Source organism: Enhydra lutris, unplaced genomic scaffold, assembly GCF_002288905.1.
Source record: "Enhydra lutris kenyoni isolate GAN:26980312 unplaced genomic scaffold, ASM228890v2 scaffoldscaffold42, whole genome shotgun sequence".
NCBI lineage: Eukaryota > Metazoa > Chordata > Mammalia > Carnivora > Mustelidae > Enhydra > Enhydra lutris.
In genome coordinates, this window is record NW_019154126.1 from 12402586 (window position 1) to 12421957 (window position 19372).

The window sequence follows — 19372 nt, forward strand, 5'->3', positions numbered from 1 at the left end:
TGCCTGTTCAATCTCAAGAGAGAAGGAAAACAGACTCTGCCTCTAGGTGAAGTTGTGGCAAGATTCTGGAAGGGCAGGTGAAGCAAAATACTGCTCTAGCCGCTTTGCCAGAGTTATAACTTCCCATCCTATGACTTCATTCTTGTCTCACTCTACTCTGTACTAGTCATTTTTATACTTCTCTAAGTTCTCCTACTATCCATAAACTTCTAGATGGCAGAAACGTAATTTTTGTATCATCTATGGTGACTGGCAAATGGTTGGCTTGCACACAGTTTTGGCCCTACACCGGGAGCTAATGTCACACATATAATATCCTTTCAATAAAGATGCACTAAAATGAAAGCTTAATTGACAGAAGAAGAGTTGCCTCCACTTCTCTTTACTTCCTCTTTCTCGGACAGCTCCATGTTTCAAGTAAAAGAACCTGGGAATAAGCTCTGACATGTTAGATAACTGTTGTGAATTATCCTTCCAACATTCTTCAGTCTTTCTACTACATGCTACCCAGGACTTGTCCTCATGTGACTACAATATGCCAATTAATCTACATCTATCAGCAGTATCACTCTACCTTGACCTCCCACACTGTTTTAGCACACTCAACAAGAACATATCTATGTGTAAAATGCATTGTCATCTCAAAAAGATAGTTAGTCCACTGAGGACAAATAGCAACCCATTTTCCATTTTACTCTCATGTATTTCTAACGTCCCGAACAACACCATATATGCAGTAAGTGTCCAATAAACTACTGGGGAAATACTATCCTACTCTTAGAGGGTCATTTCTCACTTTTGTTCAATTATAGTTGATTCTCCACATGACTCAGAAAAGACACAGGGAAATAACACTAAAGGAACATACTTTTATTAAAAGTTTTCTAAGATTAACTGATTTTGCAAATGGCAACGGGGAAATAACAGTCTGCTTTAAACTGTTTTATCAGATTTAAATACAAACATGACGATGAGTTACTACTCCCACTGAGTAATTTAGGAGTTGTTTATTTGAATTAATAGTAGGTTGTAAATATTGAGGATTTAAAAACATTTTGTCCAAATTTCCCCCAAATGTGATGGTTTTAACATGAAACTTAGAAGCTGAAGGTGAAAAGCAAATATCCAAGTATATCCAAGGGAAATGGAGGTGAAGCTTTTGGAACCTCAAGATTCAAGTCTTGATTCTCATCTGTAACTTCCCTCCTGTGGAACCCCTAATTTCTTTAAACTGCATTTCCTCGCTTTTGTAAAATGGACACTATTTCTATTGTCAGTCAAGGAATTAAAAAAAAAAAAAACTTCAGAAGTAATACAGTCAGGCTAAAAGAAGTTACGCTTAAGAATATTTTCTAAATAATATGCATATGCAAAAATGGAGCAAATGGTTCTTAAAGAAGAAAATTTTATTTTACTAAGAATATGTCACTTTAGACAAAATCAACAATTTTTTCACGGTTGTTAATACTTCTCTTCAATGAATACCCAATTTGAGCTCTATTCTTCATTGAATATGAAATTAACATAGATATAAATGGGATACAAATATCACATTATCAAATTTCCCAGAGGAATACAATAAAGGTTTTTTATTAATTTTGCTATGATATTTTTATCCCATACTTTATTATGGGAGTATTTGATTTGGTCCTTTCCTACAACGTAATTAAAAATGCTGACCCGTGTTGCAACAGTGATTGAGAGTAAGAAGGTTAAGATACAGAAGACACATTTTTTTTTTAGAAGACAATTTCATGGCTCATGGTGGTGAAGATATAATAAGATACCAGAGAAATTAGAAGAAATCTAAACTTCTAAAAAACAAAACAAAAAAAAGAACCCTAGTTTTCCATCTCATTTTGTGCTTCAACTTTGGAATTTTTAACTCAAGAAACCAAGAGATCTGAAAAAAATGACAGGCCTTTCATGTTTTTCTAGTTCAGTATACAACACTGATAACCGTTTTCATTAGATAGACTTTGTAATTGTACCGATTTACATGCGTGGCACCGAGTTACATGATTTATAAGGCTTCACACAGGAAGGAAGCATTAAGGTGCATAGGAATAAAAGGGCTGTGAATATTACAAAAATATTAAATCAACACACTAATGCATACACTGAAGATGTGAATTGCAAATCTACTCCTGTGGCCCAAACAACATGTTGATTGTGAAAGACTTTACCAGTTGCCAAAAAAGGGAGAGGCCATTCCAGTGCCCCAGCACTTCCTCCATTATTTAGAAGAAAAACTGTCATAGCACCGGAATGGAAGATGGCAGAGCCCCTGAAGCACCAAGTGACATTAAGCTACACAGCTTGCTGCTCTGTAGTTAAGCTTCCATGAAGTTTAAGAGGTAATGCAATGGGCTGGTGATCTCCGTAAACCCCTAAGAACTTGGTGCTTGGAAGTTTTCAGTGTTAAAGTTAAAATGCTCCTTAAACACCACAAATGAACATCACTTCATCATACCCTTTTAGCAGCAAGACTGACTAACCAGGAGCTGAAATCCCCGTATCAGACACCGAAAGTCAATCAAAAATATTAAGATATCACTGCAATAAGAATTTAGGGGGAAAAAAGATATGATGACAAACAATTTCAATGTAGCTAAAACTCCTTAATAATACTGTGCAAAATGATGATATATCCCGAGTCCTTTGTAATGGGATGGATATTTAAGGTCAGTGGGTGAAAACAGCTCTTCTGAAGAACATCCATAAGGACTAGCATAGCTTTGCTCCAGCATTTGGTGAAACATTTCTCACCGCGGCTGGAAAGCAGCCCCTGAGATCACATAAAATGAAAATACTGGTAGTCACAGGACTCTGAATAAAGAATGGTAAAATTAATGAAAGTGATACACACCAAGCAAATTGAGAAGTCATGTCCAGGAGATCTGCAGGTAAATTCTGTAAATTCAAATTAAAGAGACTTTCTTGGGCATATATAGTTAATTAGAAAACATGGTCTGAAAAAGTCTGGGTAAGGCACTGGTTCTACAACTCACTCAGATCTAACCAAAACAGAACACTGTTGTACCTTCAAGGATTAAGGTGACTCATCAGGTTCATGGATTGATGGATAATTCCCTTGGTTACTCTGTGTATTCCTCATCAATCCGAACGTCTTAGAGGAACACAGACTTTTCATGTTGCCTAATGGAAGAAGAGAGCAAAGGAGCCGGCTTTTCTTTTCATGCTTATTTTCTTAAAAGGAAGTAACACTGTTTCAAAGGACACCATCAAGCAAAGGTCTTGGTGAGGACATCTTCATGCTGCTGCAGGTGAAGGGTGCCAATTCCTACAGCAGGGACTGGCAAAGGGGGTCGACTCACAAGACGGAGCTATGATGAGAGCAGAAAAGAAATAAAATGACCTGCTGACCTGATCAGAGCCCGGCTTTATTCTCCCAAGGCAGGCCATGCATTTCTCTTAGCTTGTTTAACCACAAATCACCTTTTTTGGAAAAATAATGGGTCACCTAGAATAGACTGGAAGAAGATACAGGTCACAACTAAAAACTAAATCCCAGGCACCATCAGGGGAGATCAATTCTTGAATTTTTCCTATTCTTCAGTAACTATTAGTTGGTTTTAGCAGTAGAGTTTCCTAGATTAGAACAATGACAACGATTTGACCCCACAAACTAGTAACAAATGTGTGAAGTGAGTTCTAATTGAAGCAGAATAGGAAGAGAAACAGAAGCCCATTTGCTCTTCTCATTGTTCTTCCCTCCCGACAGTCTAAGCAGTTAAGAACTTGGTCTTTGATGGACCCCAGCTATGTGGAAGAGCCTAGAACAAGCATTAGTGAGCATCTCTTCTCCATTACTGTAATAGAAGCCCACTCATCATCCTGCTCCCCCTGGGCCTGGATTGTGACCTTTAGGACAAGACTAGTGGGAAAGGTAGCTGACAGGTAAGGGCTTTTACTTTAAGTATAATCACTTTTTATATACTTAAGTATACTTTATATACTTATACACTTTATATACTTAAGTATAATCACTTTTTCTTACATCATACTAGCACATACACATATATATCTTGATAAACATTCAGCATTTCATTCCAAAAAAAACAGTCTAAGTTAGGTTTTATAGTTTAGTTTCTCTTTAAAAGAATTGGATGGCTAATGGGGGATAAACCCATTTACTGGCACTCCAGAAGAAATAACACACATACACAAAACACTGTAAAAGGGAAAGCTATTACCTTGCAGGCCAGCTGCTTTTCAAACCTTGGAGAAACAAAGCACCATGGTCCCATGTTCTGAGGCTCCTCCTGACTCCAAATAAAATCTATAGCAGAAGATAAAGTTCGTTTCAATACTCCAGGTAAACCTACAGTACACACACACAGTGCATATGTACATACACAGATACCTTTTAGCCATATACATATGCATATGTACATATACAGTGTGTATGTATATATAGCTAGCTTTCTTCAAGTAAATATATGCCTTTCCAATATGGCATGGTGTGGTTTGTTTTTTGTTTGTTTTGTTTTTTGGTAAATGATAGTCACGTATCAAGCACCTCACTCATGATACAGAACAATTCTATCAACCCCCAAAATTCCCTCATCCTGCCCTTTGAAGGCAACTCCTCCTATGGCACCAGCCTCTGGCAACCACTGAGGTTCTCTTCTCCCTATGGTTTTGCCTTTTCCAGAACATCAGATAAATGGAATTATACGATATGGAAGCTTTGGTTCTGGCTCCCTTGAACTAGCAAAATCCCAAAGCCATAGTTCACTCTCTTTAATTGTTGAGTAGTATGATATTGCAAGGATGTACCTTATATCCTTGTTTATTTATCCATAGGTTCAAGGACATCCTGGTGGTTTCCAGTTTGGGACAATTATGAATGAAGCTGTGGTAGACATTTTTCTGTGAACACACTGTCATTTCTCTTGGGCAAATACCTCAGAGTGGACTGGCAACTGTGTGTTGGAACTAACTATTTTCCAGAGTGGCTGTACCACTTTCCATTCCTCATCAGCTCTCGATATTGCCAATTTACTGTTTTGTTTTCATTTTAGCTATTCTAACAGGGGTGCAGCTGTATCTCGTTTGGGTTTCATTTGCATTTCCCTTATCACTAATGATGTCAAGCATCATTTTTTTTTAAAGATTTTATTTATTTATTTGGCAGACAGAGATCAGAAGTAGGAAGAGAGGCAGGCAGAGAGAGAGGAGGAAGCAGGCTCCCCACTGAGCAGAGAGCCCGATGCAGAGCTTGATCCCAGGACCCTGGGATCATGACCTGAGCCAAAGGCAGAGGCTTTAACCCCCTGAGCCACCCAGGCACCCCATCAAGCATCATTTTATGTAGTTATTTGTGATCCCATTGTTTCGTTCAGATCTTTTGCCTAGCCAAAGGTCATGGAGATTTTCTCCTTGAAGTTTTAGAGTTTTATGTTTTACATTTAGATCTGTGATCCTGAGTTAATGTCCGTACCCAGTACATACAGATGTCTAATTACTGAAGCCCCATTTGTTGTAAAGGCTTGCCTTTTACAGTTACATCAATTTATCCTAAGCAATAGTATAGCACTGATTACCTCCAACCTGTCAAGAAACGACCCATCTTAAAGTGAGAGAAGGGGGTGGGTTACTGAAAGGGACACCATAAAAGACAAGGAAACATTGGCTCTAGCAGTATTTTTTTTCCCCATATTTCCAAATTCCAAAAGATTCAATCCTTTAAGGACTCTCACTGCCCCAGAATTCCTTTCCACATGAGACGTTGGAATAGGTTTCAGGTATCTAAAACCCAAAGAACCCCAAGAATAATGCTGTACCTTTAACGTGTTTGTATTTGCTCATCTCTTGCTGTAACGAATCCAGTGGGAAAGGGCAGAGTTCCTCTACTCGGATGATGGCAAAGTCATGCTTCTTGGCCTCTAAGGATTCTCTTTGCTTCAGCAGGGCATAGAAATGTTTGCCACAGCAGAACACTAGCCTCTTGACCCTATTGGGTAGAATGGGGTAGAGGAGAAACAGCTAAGAGAATTGTATCAAAAGAAAGAGGAGACTGCGTTGATGAAAATGCTTCGATATGGAAGCAGTGGGGGGCTCTATAGTTGGGTTCAGTGACACACTGTGCCCTGTGGCCTTCCTCAGCAACACACGCCTCTGAAGCTCCACGTTCCATGCAAACTCTGACTCCCGTCCCATGGGGGCAGAGGATTTCTATCAGGATAAGGAGATTTGGGTTACTCTGGGTTCCCTAACGTGAACTAGTTTTCCCATTAATTAAAATTCTACTGCAGAGTATGAAAACAGAGATACACAGCAAATTACTTTTTGGGATCCACAGATGAATCGCCAATGACCGGCTTGAATGTTGTTCCTGGTGCCATTTCTTGAAGAGTTGACACAGCGGCCTAAGGAGGGTAAAAAGCCACACAACTATCAACCAAAGAAAGGAGCTGAAGATGCCTGTACTTTCAAGGGATCTTTACCAGGAAATAACATCAAACTTTCCTCCTAGGACTCATATATGTAAACATATGCCCTAGTAAACACAGTATCTTTCAAAAAAAATACCAATTATGTATATTTTAGAATAAAATTACTTTTTCAAGATTATGTAAGATTGCCTTTTGTGCAATACTGAAACAAGACTTTTAGAATCAAAATTTCAGTTTGATCCCACTTTTTGTCTCAGTAAAAATACACTTTGGTTTGTTGGAATCAGAAATGACATTTGTGAACAAAAACAGCTAAACTAGGACAAGGATTTCCGTCTTTAGGATTTGACTATAATTTATACGTGAAACCTAATGAGTCAGAACAAGCAGGAACAATACATGAATATGAAAAGAAATTTTATTAATGAGCTCAATTTCAATAAGTACCTGCTGTTGCAAAGAACTTAGCACATAGACAACTCTAGTTCACTGCCCTATAATCTATTCTCAAATGGAAATACATCTTGATTGGTCCACTGATAGGCAGCCATGCTGATGGGGGATATTGTGGTATACCCTAAAAAATTAATATTAACTAAGAGAATGAAATAAAAATATATACTTTATATATTGTGCATTATCTATATGTCTACATAATATATATAACCTATTATATATAGACATATATTTTATTATATATCACATATATTTATTTTATTCTTATTTTTTACTTATTCTTATTGCTAAATAATGTAGGATAGAAGCCATCTTTCTCCACCCTGAACCCTTGGTCAGCTCCCATTTCCTAGGGTAGGAATCCAAAGGAGCAGGAGGGGCGCCTGGCTAGCTCAGTTAGTGGAGCAAGTGACTCTTGATCTTGATCTTGGTGTCAGTTCAAGCCCCACATTGGAGGTGTAGAACTCACTAAGGCAAAAAAAAAAAAAAAAAAAGGAACTGGAATTCAGAGCTAGGTGGGAAATTTGGGTAGAATTTAGGTACCACTTGTCAGGCAAACTTCTTACAGCCCTGAGTCATATTTGTCATATGGCAAGTCATCTCTGAATACACCATGGAATGAAAGGGTGAATTTCTGTTCTGTTAGATCACTTGTACCAATAATCTAATTTTCAGAAAGAAATCAGACTTCAATAATGGTGGTACTCACTTTCAGTTAATAGAAGGTCTTACATGTTTAATGAAGATATTTAGCTACTTAATAAGAGTAGTTTTTCACTTAAAAATCTATAGGATAGGGGCACCTGGGTGGCTCAGTGGGTTAAAGCCCCTCCCTTCGGCTCAGGTCATGATCCCAGGGTCCTGGGATCCAGCCCCACATCGGGCTCTCTGCTCCACGGGAGCCTGCTTCCCCTCTCTCTCTGCCTGCCTCTCTGCCTACTTGTGATCTCATTCTCTCTCTGTCAAATAAGTAAATAAAAAATAAAATCTTAAAAAAAAAAGCTATAGGATAGCTGTTGAGAAAAAAAAAAAATATATATATATATATATATTTTTTTTTTTTTTTTGAGAGAGAGAGAGAGAGAGAAAGAGTGTGTGAGTGGAGAGACAGAGGGAGAGAGAGAGAAAGAGTGTGTGAGTGGAGAGACAGAGGGAGAGAGAAAGAGAGAATCTTAAGCTCTCAGGGCTTCATCTCATGACCCTGAGATCTTGACCTAACCCAAAATTAAGAGTCGGACCCCTACCCATCACAGCCACCAGGTGCCCCTAGCTGTTGATATTTTCAAGGTTCCAGAGCAAGGCCTCACTTATTTGGTAAGTTATATATTAGACATGAGAGAGGAGTGGACTATTGGGGCCAGAATGTGAACTCTCTTTCTCATTAGAAACAGCAAAAAAATTCTTAATAAAATTTCTAATTGTTCACTCAATACTTAATAATATACATATATTATACTTAATGTGATTACATGCCATTATAGTAATGATTGAGGGAGCAGGTGACACCCTTAGGGGTATAATGAAAACTGGGTCAAGAATCCCAGACATACATATTTCTTAGAAATAAATTATAGTAATCTGCATTATGACTCAGCCCCTTTAACACTGCTGCTTCAAAACATGTGTCCAAAGACCCCCATCAGAAACACGTGTTAAAGGGATTGCATTCATTATTCCTGAATGTCCTGTGATGCTACGAGACCGAGGAAGCCATCTCACAATGTGCAAGGTTGTTCAAGGCACAGTCAGGGGAGCAAACGAGAATGAGGGGATCAAACACACAAACCAGGCCATCGATGTAAGAACGGGAAGTACACGGGGCACCTGGGCGGCTCAGTGGGTTAAGCCTCTGCCTTCAGCTCGGGTCATGATCTCAGGGTCCTGGGATCGAGCCCCATATTGGGCTCTCTGCTCAGTGGGGAGCCTGCTTCCCTCCCTCTCTCTGCCTGTCTCTCTGCCTACTTGTGATCACTCTCTCTGTCAAATAAATAAATAAAATCTTTAAAAAAAAAAAAAGAACGGGAAGTACACTTCCACAGTACTGACCCCTGGGGTCAGCACCAGGGAGAGGCAGTGGAGGGGCACAGAGGGCGGAATTTGAGGCGGCACCCACTCTGGGCTCGTGTGGGTGCTGACCTCCACTAGAGGCAAATCACTCACTGCTTTCCTCAACACCCCTCAATTCCAAATATACATTCTCGAACCTTCGTGAGAAGCACAGGGTAGTCTTGAAGAGCCAAATCCTAAATGACTTCTTTTACCTCCTTTGCCTAGCATCCAAATAAGTGCCAAGGTTTTTTGAACGTTAATCCTAATTAAGACTCTCATATAAAACCAGAAAAAATGCTCACAGATGGGATAGATGCTTAGCAATATTTATTATCTTGAACTCTGCGCAATTTTGTGACTTAAAAAATATACTGGGGGCCCTGGGTGGCTCAGCGGTTAAGCGTCTGACTCTTGATTTCGCCTCAGGTCATGAACTCAGGGTGGTGAGATCGAACCTCTTATCTGTCCAGCTCTACGGTGAGCATGGAGCCGACTTAGGATTCTCTCCCTTTCCCTCAGCTCTTCCCCTCCAGCTCACACGTGCAACCCCTTTCCCTCCCTCTCTCTCTCTCTCACACAAAAAAATAAAAATAAAAATAAATTAAAAATAAAATAAAAAACATTGTGTGCTTAACACTCAGTTCAGGTGAGCCCAGACAAAATGTACCTTTTCTTCTTTTTTAAAGATTTTATTTATTTATTTGAGAGAGAACAGGAGAGAGAGAAAGAGAATAGATGTACCCTTTTAAATGTTATAGCAATAAGCTCTATTGTTGTAATGTTTGAAACAGGAGTCTACCCATTGGTAAATCATTTAACAGAAAAAAATCTCAGTAAAAGCCAATGAATATCACCACTGGTTTTCATCAAAATACTTGGCATTCCCAACTTGCTACTCTCAATATAGTACATTAGACCTGGTTTTCTCTGGTTTTGCTTTCAGTGGTTTGTGTTACGTACAGTCAACCTAGGTCGAGAAGCAGATGATCTTCCTCCTGACATGTGGTCAGAAGGTCACTAGTAGCATCATGCTGTCACCATGCCTATGTCATTCACCTACTTCCTCTCATTATGTACGCATTTTATCATCTTGCTCCATCACAAGAAGGGTGAGTACAGCAAAAACAAGGTATTTTTAAAAAAGACCATATTCACATAACTTCTTTTATAATATATAATCATGATTGTTATATTTCATTTAGTCCTTGTTAAGCTAATACTGTGTCTAATTTATAAATTAAAATTTATTATAGGTATGTGTGTATAGGAAAAGACATGGTGAGTGCAGCGTTTAGTACTATCTGCAACCTCAGGCATCCGATGGGAGTCTTGGAATGTATACCCTACAGATAAAAGAAGAATACTGGTACTTAGAACTACTTGCACTTTAAATAAAACTTTTTCTAAAAAATTATTTCTGCTCACAGTGAGATGGAGTGCTCCCTATAGTCCAAGTTATTCCAGAATGATTTTTTTTTTTTTAAGAGAGAAAGCAGTTAGGCCAACTAAAACCGAAAAGATGTTTCTGTTTAAATATAATTAGACACAAGGGAATGTGTGGGTTTGCAGAGTGTAGGGGGCCAGGGGGGCGGGGCAGGAAACAGGTGAAACGGGTAAAGGGGATTAAGGAGTGAGTGCTCTTGTCGTGATGAGAACCAAGTGATGTATGGAAGTGTTGAAGCACCATTTTGTACACCTGAAACTTACATAACACTGCATGATAACTGGAATTAAAATTTCAATTTAAAAAGCCAAAAAAAGGGGTGCCTGGGTGGTTCAGAGGTTAAGCCTCTGCCTTCAGCTCGGGTCATGGTCTCATAAAATAAATAAATAAAGGCCCTAAATAAATAAATAAATAAATAAATACATTAGATACAGAAAATAGAAGCAAGTATGTACAAAAATGACAAAAGGACATTACAGACCAATACCCCTGATGAACATGGATGCAAAAATTCTCAACAAGATACTAGCTAATTGGATCCAACATTAAAAGGATTATTCACCATGCCCAGGTGTGATTTATTCCTAGGCTGCAGGGGCGGTGGTTCAATATCTGCAAATCAATCAATGTGATATTCTACATTAATGAAAGAAAGGATAAGAACTATACAATCTTCTCAATAGATTCAGAGAAAGCATTTGGCAAAATATAGCATCCTTTCTTGATTAAAAACCCTCAACAAAGTAGGAATAGAGGGAACATACCTCAACATGATAAAGGCCATATAGGGAAGACCCGCAGCAAATAACATTCTCAACAGGGAAAACCTGAGAGCTTTTTCTCTAAGGTCAGGAACACAACAGGGATGTCCACTCTCACCACCGTTATTCAACATAGTACTAGAAGCCCCTGCCTCAGCAATCAGACAACAAAAAGAAATAAAAGGCATCTGAACTGGCAAAGAAGAATTCAAACTCTCCTCTTCAGAGATGACATGATACTCTATGTAGAAAACCCAGAAGATTCCACCAAAAAATTGCTAGAATTGATACAGGAATTCAGCTAAGTCATAGTATATAAAATCAACACACAGAAGTCTGTTGCATTTCTATACACCAACAATGAAGCAGTAAAAAGAGAAATCAAGGAATCAGTCCCATTTACAATTGCACCAAAAACCATAAGCTACCTAGGAATAAACCTAACCAAAGAGGTAAAAGATTTGTACTCTCAAAACCATAGAACACTTATGAAAGAAATAGAGAAGACACAAAGAAATGGGAAAACATTCCATGCTCATGGATTAGAAGAACAAATATTGCTAAATGTCTACACTACCTGGGGTGCCTAGGTGGCTCAGTCAGTTAAGCATCTGCCTTTCGTTCAGGTTATGATCCCAAGGTCCTGGGATCAAGCCCCATGTTGGGCTCCCTGCTCAGCAGGGAGTCTGCTTCTCCTGATCCTTCCCCCCCCACCCCCTGCCCAAGCTCTTGCTCTCTCTCACTCTCTCTGTGTCTGAAATAAATAAAATCTTTTTTTAAAAAATGTCTATACTATCCACAGCAATTTACACATTCAATGCAATCCCTATCAAAATACCACCAGCATTTTTCACAGAGCTAGAACAAACAATTCTGAAATTTGTATGGAACCAGAAAAGACCCCAAAAAGCCAAAGTAATGTTGAAAAAGAATCAAAGCTGGGAGCTCACAATTCTGGACTTTAAGCTTTATTATGAAGCTATAATCAGCAAGACAGTATGGTACTGACACAAAAACAACAAACAGATCAATGGAACAGAATAGAGAACCAGAAATGAACCCTCAACTACATGGTCAACTCATCTTCAACAAAGCAGGAAAGAACATCCAACGGATGGGATGCCTGGGTGGCTGAGTCAGTTAAGCGTCTGCCTTTGGCTCAGGTCATGATCCCAGTGTCCTGGGACGGAGTCCCACGTGGGGCTCCTTACTATCAAGGAGCCTGCTTCTATCTCTGCCTACCACTCCCCCTGCATGTGCTTTCTCTGTCTCTGACAAATACATTTAAAAAAAAAAAAAAAAAGGGCGCCTGGGTGGCTCAGCGGGTTAAGCCTCTGCCTTCAGCTCAGGTCATGATCCCAGAGTCCTGGGATCGAGTCCCACATAGGGCTCTCTGCTCAGCAGGGAGCCTGCTTCCCCTCCCCTCTCTGTCTCTCTGCCTGCTTGTGATCTGTCAAATAAATAAATAAAATCTTTAAAAAAAAAAAGAATATCCAACAGAAAAAAGTCTCTTCAACAAACAGTGCTGGGAAAATTAGACAACAACAACATCCAGAAGAATGAAACTGGACCACTTTGTTACACCATACACAAAAATAAATTCAAAACAGATGAAAGACCTAAATGTGAGGTAGAAATCCATCAAAATCCTTTGACCTCGGAAGCAGCAAATTCTTACTAGACATGTCTCCAGAGGCAAGGGAAACAAAACCAAAAATAATTATTGGGACTTCATCAAGATAAAAAGGAAAGCAAACAATCAACAAAACTAAAAGGCAACTTATGGAATGGAAGTAGATTATCAGACAAATCACTAGTATCCAAAATCTATAAAGAGCTCATCAAACACAATGCCCAAAAAACAAAAAATCCAGTCAAGAAATGGGCAAAAGACATGAACAGACATTTCCCCAAAGAAGACATACAAATGGCCAACAAACACATGAAAACATACATGCTCAACATCACTTATCATCAGGGAAACACAAATCAAAACCACAATGAGATACTACCTCACACTCGCCAGAATGGCTAAAATTAACCACTCAAGAAACAAGAGATGTTGGTGAGGGTGCGGAAAAGGGGGAACCTTTTTCAACTGTTGGTGGGAATGCAAACTGTGGAAAACAGTTTCCTCAAAAAGTTAAAAATAGAACTACCCTCAGATCCAGCACTATTAGGTATTCATCGAAAAGATACAAAAATAGTGATTTGAAGGGGCACATACACCCAAATGTTTATAGCAGTAATGTCTACAATAGCCAAACTGTGCAAAGAGCCCAGATGTCCATCGACCGATGAATGGATAAAGATGTGGTATATTTATACACAATGGAATGTTACTCGGCCATCAAAAATAATGAAATCTTGCCATCTGCAACGTGGACAGAACTAGAGGGTATTATGCTAAGTGAAATAAGTCAGTCAGAGAAAGACAAATACCATATGATTTCACTCATATGTGGAATTTAAGAATCAAAACAGATGGAACATAGGAGAAGGGAAGGAAAAATAAGATGAAAACAAGAGAGGGAGGCCAACCATAAGAGACTCTTGACTGTAGGAAACAAACTGAGGGTTGCCTGAGGAGAGATGGGTGAGGGGCTGGGGTAACTGGGTGATGGGCACTAACAAGGGCACATGATGTAATGAGCACTGGGTGTTATACACAACTGATAAGTCACTAAATTCTACCCCTGAAACTAATAATACACTCTATGTTAACGAGCTTAACTTTAAATAATTTTTTTTTTTAAACAACAAAACAAGAAACGCTTCCTAACTAGTTTTTTCTACTTACAGGGAACCTGAGTAACATCTTCGGAGAAGCAATGATGAGGGGTTTTCGGAAGTTCCGAACCATCTGTCTCCTGAGCAGGTGGAAATACTGTGCAGGGGTGGTTGGGTGTGTCACGAACATGTTCACCGTGTCTCCATCTACCCCCTCTTCGACACTGTCACACATCTGAGGGAAAAAATGGAAGACAGGAGCAAATGTTCAGATCATCTCGTTCAATCATAAGGACCCAGGCTGTCCTAAGAGAAACATGTCTGTACCTGACAACTTCCAAACCGTATCTTCCACACAGGTGTGTACATATCCTGTAATTTCTTTCCCAAAATGTACTTTTCTGTTTGCATCACATGCCATCTTTAATTTACCTGCCATTTATTTCTGTATCCTAATTTTTATAAAATCATTTTTCTGCATTTTCATCTACCAATATAACTATGCATCTATCTACTGTTCTGTCTACCTTTCTACTGACCTATCATCTAGTTGTATATTTTATCGGCGCATATGCCAAAATGACTAATGATATTCCCATACTAAGTGGATGTGTACAGGCGTCTCCATTTACTCTGAAATGCATCAGAAGATAATAAAGGTTTAGAGACAGAAGGATGATAATGAGTAGTTGTGATAAACAGTACTGTAGAATAAAATATTAATGGTACACTCTAAGGGGTCGGCCTATAAACGTTCACTGGAAAATCTTCTAACTTCTGTATGTTCGAAAATTTTTGTAATAAAATATCCTAATATTTTCCTGCATATTCTACCATATGCAGAAAAAGACGTAGGTATTGCTCCTTACCAATGAATAACAATGGTTATTTCTGGGTGGTTATTTAAAATTTTTTTGGTGATCATGAATCATTTTATAAAAATACAATCGTTACTTGAAAAAAAGTTTTTAAGTAAAAATACAGATTCCTAGGCCTCACTCTGAAGAATCTGATCTGGTGTTGGTCCCTGTATCTCTATTTACAAAATGCTCCCCAGGTGATTCTGACAATCAGCCTGGTTTGGGAGACCCTGACCTCTGCCATACAAGAACCACTTTAATGGCTATACAACCATGATGCTGGCGTCCCCAGGCATCAGGCTGATAAGGAATATTGACATTGCATGAAATCTGTGTCATTCAAATCTTCCAAATCCTCTCGTCTGAGGTGTGCACGAAGTATCTACAGGATGCAACTCTATTTCAAACCATCTAGGAAGCAGGAAGCGTTTCTTGGAATCCAGAAGGCATGGGACGCATACCTGCAGGAAACGCTCTATGCGGCAAGAGGAGTGGTCGGGTCCAGCCCCGTCGTACCCGTGGGGAAGGAGAATAACAATGCCACTCTGTAGGAGCCACTTGGCCTCCCCTGGAAAAGCACATGACAGGGAGTAAGACCTCTCTGAGGCAGGAACAGAACAGCCTGAGGTGACCTGGGAGTGCCACAAATTTAGTTTGCTGTCTGATCCCCTAAAATCATTTCCATTCTACGCACTTTCCAGCAGTGTTCCAGGCTTCGGAGGAAGATATCCATCCTGCTGGCTGAAACCCTACAGGACATGTTCACTGAATGGGCTCTAGCAGATGGAACACAAATTAAAAGGGGAATGACCCGGGTTCAAGGACAGCATGTATCTCTGATTCCAGGTGGATCTTGCGTTTCCTCATGTACCACTTGCAACACGGGCCACTATCCTTAGCCGAGGGAGCAGACACTCCAGGATGGCTTCTGTACATGTCAAAGTTCAGTCAGTTCCCTCAAGGCACTTTTCTTCCTTCTTTTTTTTTTTTTAAGAATTTATTTATTTATCTCTTGCAAGCGCACGTGCGTGAGACAGAGAGCACACAAGCAGGGGGAGCAGCAGGCAGAGGGAGAAGCAGAATCCCCATGGAGCAAGGAGCCTGATGTGGGGCTGGATCCCGGGACCCTGGGATCATGACCTGAGCTGAAGGCAAATGCTTAACCGACTGAGACACCCAGGTGTCCCAGCACTTTTCTTCCTCACAACTATAAGGCTGCAGAGAAACACAGCAAAGGGAGGCCTGAAGTGTGCAAATTCCAAGAGTGGTTCCCCCCAGAAAATGGGGTGACAGGAGCTCACACTTGTACCTTACTACGTACCTTTGAATTTTGCAATAAGCAGCTTCTGCTTTTGTAAATGGTGATTAAATACAATAAAGATGCACAACTACCAGCTTTCAGATACTTAAATATCCCTGGGTTAGGGAAGTGGGTTTTCAAGGCCGCCATTGGCTCCAAGCACAAATTCTCCCTGTGTCACCACTGCCTGCTTTGTATTCATGTCACAGCTCCTCAACACGTCCCAAGCGCAGACCAAAAAGTCCATTGCCTAGGAGCTGGCTGGTACATGCCCTGCTCCCGACAGCCAAGCGCCCTCCCATGGAGAAGTTGCTGCCTATGGTCAGAGTGGCCCCCAGCCCTCGGGCAGCTTTCATGACCATGCAATAGCTGCCCGGCCCCAGCAGAGGGCAAGGCAGCCTCCCAACTCTCCTGAGGAGCTGTGCTACAGCACCTCATAGGCAGCTATGCCCCTTTCCATTCATTTGTCCCCAAGGGGCTGGGGCCATGCCACACGCATATGCCAACACCAACCTCCAGAGATGAACGTGTCAAAAATGATCTGAGCACCATTGAAGAAATCACCAAACTGAGCCTCCCAGAGGGTCAGCAACTTGGGGCTTTCAATGCTCATTCCATATTCAAATCCCAGGACAGCCTCTTCTGACAACGGGCTGTTGCTGACCTAATACAAAGGAAGAGAACAGAAACACTGTCATGCTAGGACAGGGGACACAAAAGTCAGTAAAGCATCATAAACCTCTCAAAAGGGAGGAGGGGCCCAGAGGGGAACTTTCTTTCCAGTCATCTCCCATTTCTTTGAGAAAGGAGATCTATTGCTCTCTGTGAATGACGCATTTGGGGAAAGTTGGCATGAAGTGAGAAGGAGGGAAAAGAATGGAATATGGGCATTAAAGATTTTCTTTAAGGATAAGCAAAATAAGGCGCGCCTGGGTAGCTCAGTCAGTTAAGCATCCAACTCTTGATTACAGCTCATGTCTTTAGTTCAGGCTCATGAGTTTGAGCCCCATGTTAAAAAAAATAGTAATAATTTAAAAAATTTTTAAAAGGATAAGCAAAATTAACTTCTCAGATAACCTATTTTTATTACTGAGAGTAAAACTGTGTCACACAAGCTTTTAAAAAGACATCACAAAACAAAGGAGGGGAAGTTACCAAAGAAGGCCTACCTTTGGTTAGAATCCATTATTCTAACATCCTATCTGCACAATAAAGCAAAAGAACCATCATGACATGTTAAGATAAAAAAGAAAAACAGAATATAAAATTAGATCTCTGAGGAGGCAAAAAAGATAGGACAGTTAAAGGCAACATGATTCTACTCAGTCACAGGGTAACAGGGGTGAATCTAGAGGGTACGATGCTAAGCGAAATAAGTCTCACAGAGTAAGATAAATACTGAATGATTTCACTTATATGTGGAATCTAAAAAACAGGAGAAACGAGAAAACAAACAAAAGCAGAAAGAGACCCATAAACACAAGAGAACGAATTGGTGATTGCCTGAGGAGAGTGGGGTTTCGTTCTGCGGGTGCTGAAAACATTATGAAACTAGATAGTAGTGATGTTTGCACCACTCTGTGAATATACTAAAAACCACTGAATTGTATACATTGAAAGACTAAATTCAAAAAGTTTTATCTCAATAAATCTTTTATCAAAACAAAACAAAACAAAAACCTCTGGAGGAGCCTAGGAGGCTCAATTAGTTTAGTGTCCGACTCTTGGTTTCAGCTCAGGTAATGATCTCAGGGTTGTGAGATTAAGCCCTGTGTTGGGCTCCATGCTCTACAGGAAATCCGGTTGAGATTCTCTCTCTGCCCCTCGCGCTGAGAGGGAACACTCCTTCTCTCAAAAACACAAAAACAAAACATACAAACAAAAAAGACTCTGGGGAAAAAAACTGTGACTACTAAGTATAAAAATGGGTGACTTATATGTTTAAGCACTCAGTGACAACACAGAAAAATAAAAATAGATGATTTATAAGCATGGTAGGATTATGTATAATATATGTATAATACCTTATCTTTTCTGATTTCTCTTTTGATTTCAGTTATAATCTATATGTTACACTAATTTTTTTTTTAAAGATTTTATTTATTTATTTGAGAGAGAATGAGTGAGAGAGAGCATGAGAGAGGAGAAGATCAGAGGGAGAAGCAGACTCCGCAAGGAGCTGGGAGCCCAATGCGGGACTCAATCCTGGAAGTCCGGGATCATGACCTGAGCCGAAGGCAGTCGCTCAACCAACTGAGCCACCCAGGCGCCCTACATTAATTTTTAAAAGACAGCTACATTTCTCAGATTTATGACTGCATTGTAAATGGAATTTAGACTGACCACTTTACCCGTACCTTCTGTCTGTCCTCACCTTCTCATTTGTCTTCCTACTCAACGCTGACATACCCACCAATGTTCTAAATCCATTCTCCTTTCTGCTTCTTCACTGGCTTCATCACCTAATGCCTGTTTTCTGAACCTCTCCTCACTGACTTTCCCTTCATAGCAGATAGAAATCAATACTCAAAAATGCAACAAGAAACAGTCCCCTGACCAGTGGTATACAGCTGTAGCTTCCTTTCACCATCAAGCTTCTAGAAGAATTATCTAATCCACTTGTCTCCAGTTCTGTAACCCCTGTTGACTGCTCAGGCTAGTGCAATCTAGCTTCTGTTCTCACCGCTCCACAAAAAACAGATCTATGCGAGGTTGACCCTTGACCTTCCAGTTGCTAAATCCAACGGCCATGTTGTTCTTCCTCATATCTGACTTCTCCCTCCTTCAGTTCATGACACAACGACTCCCAGTTGTCTTCCTGTCTTTCTGGGTGCTCTCCTGGGAAAAATTTCTCCCTCTGCCAGCACCTTAAAAACTGTTTTTCCCAGGACCCTATCTCCCAGTCCTCTTCCTATTCTGCTCTCTCCCAGGGAGATAATCCCACCCCTGCCCACCCCTGTGGTTTCAAACATTTCTATACCCTGATGATGTCCAAATGTGTACCTCAAGACTAAATTCCTTTATTAACTCCAGACATACACATCTAATTGCCTTTCTGTAATGGACAGCAACTTCTAGGTTCTTCAGCCACCTCAAAGGCAAATGTCCAAAACTGAATCCATCATCTTTCCTTACCAAACCCATTCCCTCTCTTTACTCTATATCTGGGTGAATGCCACCATCATATAGCAAATGTCTGAGTTAGGAAGCCAGGAAATAAGCAAGACTAGTTTTTCTTCTCCACTCTCTACATCTACAACTAAGTCCTATCGCTGTTCTCAAATCTGGCCCCATATTCCATCTGCACCGCTTCTGCCCTAATTCAGGTCCCCGCGATTTCCTGCCTAGAA

General features: G+C 40.1%; 1 protein-coding gene across 1 annotated transcript in view; it reads right to left on the reverse strand.

Moving 5' to 3' along the window:
- Positions 1-1603: 1603 nt before the first annotated feature.
- LOC111155533 (dehydrogenase E1 and transketolase domain containing 1) overlaps positions 1604-19372 on the reverse strand; it is a 61268-nt gene continuing 43499 nt past the window's right edge. Inside the window, exons 11-17 of the mRNA XM_022515708.1 lie at positions 16536-16686; positions 15184-15290; positions 13933-14097; positions 6313-6395; positions 5811-5980; positions 4218-4303; positions 1604-3347 (exon numbers count right to left, since the gene is read on the reverse strand). Of these exons, the coding sequence (XP_022371416.1) occupies positions 3246-3347; positions 4218-4303; positions 5811-5980; positions 6313-6395; positions 13933-14097; positions 15184-15290; positions 16536-16686 (864 nt within the window). The 3' untranslated portion in view covers positions 1604-3245. The remainder of the gene's footprint in view (positions 3348-4217; positions 4304-5810; positions 5981-6312; positions 6396-13932; positions 14098-15183; positions 15291-16535; positions 16687-19372) is intronic.